This window comes from Chelonia mydas, chromosome 1, assembly GCF_015237465.2.
Source record: "Chelonia mydas isolate rCheMyd1 chromosome 1, rCheMyd1.pri.v2, whole genome shotgun sequence".
NCBI lineage: Eukaryota > Metazoa > Chordata > Testudines > Cheloniidae > Chelonia > Chelonia mydas.
The window spans coordinates 279,915,212-279,925,756 of NC_057849.1; the positions used below are offsets into that span (position 1 = coordinate 279,915,212).

Genomic DNA, 10,545 nt, shown 5'->3' on the forward strand with positions numbered 1-10,545 from the left:
TTGTCTCAGCATTGAGCTCTTTGAAGACAAAGTCCCTTGAACCCAAAATAGTACATTTGATTACATTGCATTGTATTGTTTGTCTTTGTCTATTTTCTGGCTGAATTCAACTGATGTCTGTGCATTTTTTCATAAAAGGATATGAAAAATCCCGAAGCTTAAACAACATAGCTGGCTTGGCAGGCAATGCTCTGAGACTGTCTCCAGTAACATCACCCTACAGCTCACCTTGTCCTCTAAGACGCTCTCGATCTCCCATCCCATCTATCTTGTAAACCAGATGGCATCAATCGGCTACATAGCATTAATTCAAATACTGTTTACCACATTATGGAAATAAATGTAGCATTAACTGTAGGCTCCATAAATACAGTATAAATTCTGCATGATATAAATGTCAGTAGTAAGAAATGCCACTTGGGTAGCTGACGATTCTTACCTTGGCTTTTAAGATTGTCTAAAGTAGTGCTTCTCCTTTTATCTACTATATTGTCCTACTTTACCATAGCAATAAAAGGACATCTAGTAGACTCCATTGGCCAGTATATTCAATAAATAAGTGTATTTTCAGGGAGATATATTAAAAATAATGTGCTTCCAAATGATAATCAATCATGCCATTGGACCTTCATTACTTGTGACTCTAACCCATTCTGAAGATGTCTGGAATCTTGTCTTTGTCACACACAATGTGATTTGGGGCTGATCATTTGCATAGACCATACTGTCTCCATCACTTGACAGCAGTGTTGCAGGTTACTGGGATCATAGATAGCTCTGGATGTGTGTTCTTGCATTGTACCATCCTGCTGAAATGAAAGCACTGATGAAATGGTCTGTATGTGGGATTGTTTTTTGTTGTTTAACCTTTTTAATTTATTTAAATTATTTGTTTTTAAATGGTTTGATTTCTTTATTAACTTTGGTACTAGATTGTTGTATCAGAGTTCTGAATGTTTCCGGTTGTTTGCACACAGATAACTGCAAAGAGGTTGTCATTACTGGTTACACGCAAGCTGAGGCCAGATCTCTTTCTTAATGGCTTGGGGAAGGCACAAAACATGAAAGAAAGGTAAACACCATCCAGGCTTGCAATCTTAAGCTAGCAAGTGCTGCTTGGTACTGTAGTAATTTTTCTACTCCAGGGTTCTTCAACATTTTCAGAGGCAGAGTGCCATGTAAAAGCAAGGAGATTATTACTTTTATCTCTACAAATATAGGAGGGCAGTAGTTCTCAAAAGGGGTTTGACCAGCCTTAAATATGATTCATGAGCTTCATAAATTTCTTCAGTCAGTGTTTTTTTTTTTTTTTTGAGGTGCTTTGTTCTATATGTTGTTTCGTCTGTCTGTTTTGCTACGTGTCTGCTGTATTCTTCATCTGTCTCCATAAAGCACAGAAGTACCTTTAAAATGTCCCTATCTTTTAAGATAAACTGTTGAGTACATTTTCTCCTTTCCCCCCTTATTGGTACAGACTATACATTTCAAGTGTAAGTTAATATTCTTTAGCCTACCTAATGTGGGAACTTTGAAGATATTTGAAGTGTGGGATTTAGCAATGATTTTGCCACTCTAACTGGTTGTCTACTGCAGCCACATCAATCCCGCTACCTAGCAACCAACATTCATTACTGTATTCAAACTGTATCCCCTCCAGTGGTTTTTTCTTTCAATTTAAAAAGCAAGAACCTGTTTATGCAACAGTACAAGTGCAATAGTAGATTTGATATTTTTGGCTGGTGAGGAAAAAAAACACCCAACAACATAGTCTTACAGACGAAAGGGGGGAAAAAGGTAAACCAAGTCTTAAGAGATCCTTGAGATTGTTGAATAATCCCTGACTGTCATATGTTTTATTTTTCTTGTTAGGATGAGAAATAACTTTTATTGTTGACCATGTAACATGTTCTTCTGTATATAGCCTAGCCCTACAGCATGACCTGCATGTCAAACTTCTTGTACTATAATATCTTTATCAAAGTATACATTTCTGATATTTAGAGATGTACATTGATTTAGTTTTGGTAAAACATTGCCAATAGAGAGAGATAATTGCAAACAGCTTTTTAGCAAAGAAATTAATATAATATCTGGTGCTGCTGTTATATTGACTACAGTGTTGTACAGAATTTATCATGGATTTTTGACTGCTGAAAAAGGGACAATGGAATTTAGCCATACCAAGGACTGTACTGGAAAGAGACTACTGCTGCTGAATGGGCCATGATAAACAACTCGTGCACTGAACAGGTCTTTGCGCTGTCACACGGGAAGTAGAGATTATTATGAAGATGAAGGACTGATTTCAATTGCTGCTGCCAGTGGAAGAGGTGACTAGTCACTGTTGATGAGTCAGCTGTAAATACAATGTGTGTGCATGGAATATCAGCTTTTGCCATCTATGTCAGAGGAAGCTGAATTCAAAGTCATCAGATCTCAGACTCCATGCAAAGGCCCACATGCCTCTCTCTGTGTATTCTTCCTGGTTCCTGCAGTATGGTCGTGCAGTGGCTCATGCAAAGGCACACACTTATAATGATAAACAATAGTGATGTAAACTACATCTGTCTTCACTTCCCTCATAACAAAGGTATTTTTTTTGCAAAGGTCATGACCGCAGACAGAGTGGGTTTTGCTACAAGTCCTTGCTTTCTCAGTTTGCCATATCTATATTTTTATGAATTCCAGTGTACTTGACAATTTTTGTTTACTTTTCACTTCGATAGGAGAAATGTGACTGCAGACAAACATCACAGACTTTGTTCACAGTACACTGTCTTTTTTCATTGTTACCTCAGACTATAAGTATTATGAGAAATAAAATTCTGGCAGCAAGAATATTTGGGTTTTTTAATTCAAACTATCACAGAAGCAACATCAGTAAATATAAAATATGTATTAAAATTATATCCTAAAATGTATATTTTGCATAAGAGAGATATTCTTTGATCAATTACTTTTTGTGAGTTTTGTGGTAAATTGATCTAGTCTATTCTATGTCTTTGATGCATTGTAGTTGGTACAGTGTGTTAATTATGTTCTCCCCATCCTATTTAATGAGCATTTCTCCAGAATCTGTTTGTCATCCTGGTATCCTGAATGTAGGGACTATCCCAGTTGTGAAACTCTGTATCGTGGAACTTTTGTGAACATGTCAAGGTGCATGCACAATCCTGGTGGAAACTAATAGAAATGTAACTAACTGAAATGGAGAATAAAAGGCAAATGATTTGGGGAGGAGCTTGGACCATACCTTATAATGTGGCTCATGCGCTTTCTTTAGGTTAATGGCTTTTGACCATTCTTATGATTCACATCATTCCCCAGACCAGTCCCCTGGGGCACATACAAAGAGCTCATTCAGAGGACTTTTGAGAACTGGGTTTGAATCAGTCTAAAAATATTTCTCTAGGAATCTTGTTTCTTTCCTGTTTGTGATCCCAGGGTTTGTGTGGAAATAAGCACTGGGCTAGTTAATTATAGATTAAATAATAGATCACTGTACCCTGGAGTGCAGTGGCACTAAAATAATTTAGGGGTCATGGTTGGTAACCAACTGAACACGAGCTTCCAGTGCCATGCTGTAGATATGAGGCCAAACGTGATCTTTGGATATAAAATCAGGGGAGTATCAAGTAGGAGCAGAGAGATGGTACTACCTCTGTATGATGTATTAGAGAGTCCTTTACTGGAATACTTTCCCCAGATCTGGTTCCCCAATTCAAAGGGATGTTGAAAAAGTAGAAAGGTTTCAGAAAAGATCTACAAGAATGATTCAAGGTCTAGAAATTTGCCTTATAATGAGAGACTAAAGAAGCTCAATCTATTTAGTTTTTCCAAAGGCTAAGAGGCAACTTGGTCTACAAGTAACTACACAAAGAGGTTTTTGACAGCAGAGGTCTGTTTAAACTAGCAGAAAAAGGCTTAATGAGAGTCAATGGTTGGAAGCAGAAGTTCGACAAATTCAGATCTAAAGTAAAGTGCAAAATTTTAACAGAAAGGGTAATTAATCATCAGAATAATTTACCTAGGGATGTGCGTTCTCCATTGCTTGAAGTCTTTAAAACAAGAATGGATGTCTTTCTAAAAGCTGCAGCTCAAACAGAAATTATGGATTTGATGCAGAAATTGCTGGGTGAGGTTCTGTGACCTGTGTTATGCAGGGAGTCAGCGTACATGACTCTAATGATCCATTCTGGCCTTAAAATCTATGATATTATGAATAAATGTCTCCATATTTTTATAAGGTTGCATTCAGCATCAGATTAACTGTGTTACTTATAAATATTATCATAGAAATATTCCTGTATCACAAGTGCACTATGCAGACTGGAGTTAGAATTCTTAAGGATCACAGTGTAAAAAGCCATGGAGCTTTTTCTATATGTGAAAAGGGTTATTGCTGATAAAGATAGCATTAGGACCCTCAGAAGGAGAAATGAAATTAAACTATTAAAAGAATTGGGATCAGAGTGATAGCATCATGCTATATGGTTACTGAAAAAGAAAAGAGGGAGGGAGAATAAATTTGACATGAACATAAACAGCATAATATTTTAATATGAAGATATGAATTAAAAAGCCATGAATGAACTAAATTATCTGAAAAGGAAAGACATTGATTTATCATTGGAGTAAATCAGGCAGAAAGTGAGATAAAGGAAATGGGAATGGAAAACTAACACTAGAAAAAGAAAATGAATATATTAATAGGCCTTATTACAAGTCAGTGATAGGAGTGAATACATAATAGATATTTGAAGACTAATATAATTAGAAGAAATTCTGAAAAAGCAATGGTTACTATTAAGTGAAAGTTATCAAAAATATTAGCATTAGTCTGCAATCCATTCTTTTGGCTTTCTAATGATTTTTTAAAACTTTTAAATCTAGGAACAGACCAGTTATTTGAAATTATCTTTTAAATCAGAGGTGATTCATGACTGAATAATACTGAAAACTTGGTATATGCTCTTCTGCTTTGCGTTTGTGTCCATTATGTCATGATCAACATTTTTGATCACAGGCACCTGTGTGCAGAATTGACAGGTGCACAGTTGACAGATTCACAGATGGGGAGATTCCAGCATTCAAAAAAACTGAGAATACTTTTTGAAAATTTGGTACCTAACCACAATAACCTGTGGTCATATTTAATCCTATTTAAAAAGAAGGGAGAATGAATTTAAAAACTGGGCCCTAAATGGATTGCATCTAATTTTACAGGGGCTGGCCACACTACAATATGTTATTGTGTGAGGGAACCCAGCAAGGCTGGATTAAGGCAGGGGCTTTAGAGGCTGCAGCCCAGGGCCTCGGCTCAAGCGGGACCCCGCAAAAATAAATCACAGGCAACTCCAGGCAACTAGAAATCCTGTGGTGCAGCAGGGCTCAGGCAGGCTGCCTGCATGCCGTGGCCCCACGTTGCTTCCTGAAGTGGCCGGCTGCTAGCATGTCTCTGTTGCCCCTGGAGGTGGGGGGGGGGGAAGGTGGCTCTGTATGCTGCCCTCTCTCCCAGCACCATCCCCACAACTCCCATTGGCCAGGAACAAGCCAATGGGAGCTACGGGGGTGGCGCTTGTGGGCGCAGGCTGCGAATGGAGACACGCTATCCTGCTCCTCCCAGGGGCCACAGAGATGTGCTAGCAGCCAGTTGCTTCTGGGAGCGGCATGGGGCCATGACATGCAGGCAGCCTACCTGAGCCCTGCTGTGCCGCTGGCTGGGAGCCGCCTGTGGTAAGCACCTCCCGGCCGGAGCCTGCACCTCCCACCCCGTCCTCCACCCCTGTCCCAGATCACAAACTCCCTCCCAGACCCTGCATCTCCTCCTGCACCCCAATCCCCTTCCCCAGCCCCCTCCTGCCAGCCAGTTCGGAGCTGCACCAGGCTACAGATGTCAGGGACTGTTAAAATAATAATGTGGAAGTTGTTTCTTGCCTGTAGACTGCTTATTTGCAAAACCAGCAAGCTCAGATTTTTTTTGTTAAGCTTCTTCTTTAAAATGAAGCAATACAAATTTCCATCTGTCTGAATAATAAAAGACGTGCCATATTATCCTATTAGGCTGATTCTAAATATAGCTGGATTCTGTTTCTTATAAGGATTTTCTTTCTTTGTGAAAAAATACAGCACCAAGGTTGTATGAAGATCTTAACAATTTCTTTTCATGGACATACATGACTTTGAGATAATGTAATGCAGCATTTTGAAGGTGAACATAAACTAGTGAATTGGCAACTTGCATTTTTCCTATATTCTGCTTGCATGAACAGAGATCAGGCAGGGCTGCTCATGAACTGAATCATTCATGGGCGGTGGAGCAGATGGGAAAGACTTGAAATCATAGCTCTCTTGGCAAATCTGTTGTTCGCTTACCAATAAACTCTTAAGTTGTGGATCATCCAGTCAGGTGGAAAATGTAATAATCTGAAAAGCACTCCTGTGATTCCAATGGTGGAAAGGTTAAATTGTACAACTTTTCTTTAAGCAATGCCTTTTCATTATCTTGCTCTATTCTGTTTAGAAACTGTCCCAAACAATTTTGATTGGAGTTCACAGGCAACAGAAGGAGTTTAGTAAGTGCTCTTTTGAACCATTACTTAACACTTAGCAATTTTGCTTTTGATTTGTGAGGATTGGGGAGATACAGATGTTAACAATCTTAAACCCAGCAAAGCATTTAAACACATGCTTTAACTTTAAGAGTATGGGTTATCTCTGCAGTCCGTTACTGGATCAGGGTGTTAGTGAATGACTGTCCCAGGGTGAAACCCTGGCCCTACTGAAGGCAAAACTCTATTTACTTTGTTAAAAGAAAGGATTTCACCCCCGCACCCAGTCTTGGGAAACAACTTCCCTCCTACTCAGGCTTTTCTAAAACATTTCACCATGGCTCACAAGTACTTAAACAAATGCAAAGTGAAATCAAACAGAATAAGGCCTGATCGCAGATGCTAAAATTTGAGAGAACTGGTTGTACATAAAAAAACTAGAAGGGAAACATAATTTTTGCTATTTTAAAGCTTTAAGTTAATACAGTTTGGTGAAGAGTTAACAAATAAACAGTGACTAAGGGAAAGACCATTACTTGGGAGAAATAGAAATAGTAGGCAAGTCTAAATTTCAAAGAGAAGCATCACAATCTTATTGCATTTGTCAATGTTTGTATATAAATGTTGTCCGTGACACAATTGTTTTTCCTGTTAGAAAAGAAGAATGCAGTGTACTAAATACCCACACTGACAAAATGACCTGATTCTCGGACCTTAGCAGATCTGTTCTGTAAAATATGAAAGAAAAAAGGAAAAAATTATAGTACACAAAAAATTAGGCCTTTTGCAGGGGGAGAACTTTCAATACTGAAGCCTTTACATCAGCTGCTATGAAACTGTTGGATAGCCTGTGTGAGCAGAGTATTTTTGCAAATGTTTAGCTGTTCAGATCTTTTCTGACTTAGTTGTTTTGACCAGAACAGGACAATGCAAACTTTTTTTTTTTTTTTTTTTTGGGACAGGTCCCCAGGCCTCTTTAGTTTTAGTAGGGCAAACCGTAAAGCAGGCACACAAGAAGAACAGTGCCCTTTAGAGTGTCTTTGGGAGAAGGCTTTTTTAAGTGAAGTGAACGTGAATATATAAATAAATATATATTTGTATAGATAATACTGTGAATAAAAATAAAACTCATTATTTCCAGCTTTTTGTGTGTTTTGATATGTGATGTTAGTTTCCTAAATTTTTAATCTCACTGGTCTTCACTTACCCCTCCCACAGAAATGCCACATTGATCTCTTGGCATTTCCACTGCATTCTTAAATGTAGAGGGGGCTTCTCCTAACCCCACTGGGAAGAACAGAGCCTGATCCCCCAAACCCTTCAGGTGCCCCAAGATCCATTGGAGGCATGGAGCCATTTACAAGAAAGCACAGGATTGCTGTACTCGCTCCTGGGCCTCCTATTGCTTTCCCGGCTTCCCTGGTAGTGAAATTCTATTGAAGCCTGACTGTTATGGCTTCTTGGTTGATGGCTGCTTCTGAAACACTCCTTGGAGTCGCTTTATTCACTTGGAAAACTTTTTCACACTCTGACTTTCCTTGCTTTCCTCTATGGATATGTCTACACTGCAGTAAGAAGTGTGGCTGCAGCATGTGTAGACATATCCAAGATAGCTTTGATCTAGCTAGCTTGAGTAACCGCAGCAAATGTGGCATGCCCTGTATAAGCCCCCCCAGGACCCTGGGTACATATTCAAGCATGCTGGGTACATATTCTAGCCCATGCTGCATGCAAATGTGGCATGCCCTGTATAAGCCCCCCCAGGACCCTGGGTACATATTCAAGCATGCTGGGTACATATTCTAGCCCATGCTGCCATGGCTTCACTGCTACTGTAACTCGAGCTAGCTAAATCAAACTAGCTCAGGTAGGTCTCCACATGCAGCAATCATACATCTGATTGCAGTGTAGACGTATGCTGTGTCTTCTCAGGTCCCTTGTACACACACACACACACACACACACACACAATCCCAGAACCCATCTTCCATGCTCCCATTCCATGCCCCTCCTCTATGCTCCTGAGGTCTCCTGCACTCATTAATCTCCCCCCCAACATGTCCTGCCCATGTCTATCAATGTACCTCCTGTTGCTGCCATCTCCCAGAGTACCTATATTGTGTATATGTGCCTGGGGGAAGGAGTTATTGATAGAGAGCCACACTGAATACACGAATTTTGAATTTAGTGCTAAAAGTGGTAGAGTGCAAGGTCAACTTTTGTGGGAATGAGTTTCCTAGTCCGGGTCTAGGACTGGAAAAAATTCTGTCTTCCACTCTGACAAACCTTCCACTTGATAGTTTCATTGTGTCATTCCCTGTAGCTGTTGTGGGAGGTCATGGTTTTGGAGGGAGAAACACAAGGCAGCTGGATCTAGCTGCCTGGAGGACTTTGAATATCAGGACAGAAATTCTGAACAGGACTCTGTTCAGTGGGAAGCCAGTGAGGACAGCAGAGCACTAAGGTGATGTGTTTGCAGAGCAGATGGCCTGCTGCTTTTGTTTTTGTACTAATTAGAATTTTTTCAGGGTTTGAGGCTTCATTCTGATCCATTAGTTACAAAAGCGCTGGAGGTTACAAATGCATGGGGCATTGTGGCCAGGTCTGTGTCCAATAGCAGGGGGTGGTTTGTCTGTTTGTTTGTTTAAAATATATACATCCTGTATAACACTTCTTTCACACCTGGATTCATTCTTCAGCCTCGCTGGGAGGCAGATTTCAACAGCACCTTTCTTATGGCCACGGAAATGAGGAGCATTAAACTATTGTTCATTTAATTTTTGTAAGAAAACAATGAAAGTTAAGAGTAGCACAGCTGTGGGTAGAGGGCGACTGGAACCTCCTATCACGTTAGACCGGAGGAGTCTAGCAGAGGCACAGAAGAGCATTCAAAAAGCCTAAAAAGGTAACACTCAGAAATTTAATTCAGAAATCAATTCCCAAAACATATAAGTGGATGTATTAATATATCAGCTATAATGATACTGCGGAGAGAGGGTTGAGTCCCAAAAGTACCGGAGTGTGACAAAAAGAATGGAAAAAAGGGCATATGGTTTTGCCTATATTATTTTTGACCAGATTGCAATATTGCGCTAACTTTGCAATTCTAAAATAAATACAACAAATTAGGTATTAGAACATTAACTAAATGTCAAGGGGAAACCATTCCCCCTGGGTAACCATGATAATTTAATGTTAAGAAACATTCTGAGATGTGGATCTTGGACAAAAATAGTTTATCAACCGTTAAATCTATTTTTTTATGACTTGCAGAAGGTATTGTGATCTTCTGAACTACATTCTACTGTGTATTTTACTGGAAGATCATAGATTGTATACAATTCACTCTCTTACTTTAATTCAACGCTCCAGTGCAATATTTGGCTATTTTTTATTTAAATCATAAATGTCTCTTATAAAAGACTGAGTCACCTACTGGGACACACATGATTCTTACTTGTATATCCCTAGGAACATGTCACTTGCCTGCTACTCTCTTTGAGGCCCAGAGCTGGCGTGTGTAACAAGTGTGACAGCACTCACAATTGAATGTTGATTTGTGTGATACCTAAAAAAGGTTTCAGTAAACCAGGTGACTCTTTTGCTGTTCATACAAGAAACAATGTCATGTGATGAGCTCATCTACCACAAAGTTAGGAGGACATTTCTGCCATAGGAATTATTTGTTTTCTCCTTTAATTAAGAATTAAACATATAATTTTGCTGCTATGCAGTGAATTTTACTTATATTTCTACTTTTATGTAAACCGAGCTCTTTGTTACAAGCACTTTCATGTATCATGACTCTATCTCTCCTCCCTACCCCCAATGCCTTACATAATGGATTGTACCCTCACAGAAGTATTCATTTTAGAATTATATTACTTCTCTGCTTTTGCAAGGTCAAGTACACTGAATACCATAAGTTGTACGCTGTCCATCAGAACACAAAGTGTGTGCATGGGAGAAAGTCTGGAGTACTTCTCATTGATGG

At 39.3% G+C, this 10,545-nt stretch overlaps 1 protein-coding gene across 8 annotated transcripts in view; it reads left to right on the top strand.

Annotated features, from left to right (window-relative positions):
* Nucleotides 1-3,234, top strand: part of KCNC2 (potassium voltage-gated channel subfamily C member 2) — a 139,785-nt gene extending 136,551 nt beyond the window's left edge. For 2 of the 8 annotated variants that reach the window (XM_037886360.2, XM_037886375.2), the window contains 2 exons: nt 978-1,072; nt 2,118-3,234. In XM_037886360.2, coding sequence (XP_037742288.1) covers nt 978-1,039 — 62 coding nt within the window. In that variant the 3' untranslated portion in view covers nt 1,040-1,072; nt 2,118-3,234. Of the gene's footprint in view, nt 1-138 lie in introns of all 8 variants that reach the window. The other 6 variants (XM_043547710.1, XM_043547724.1, XM_037886355.2 and 3 more) reach the window with 4 other exon arrangements.
* The last annotated feature ends 7,311 nt before the right edge of the window (nt 3,235-10,545 follow it).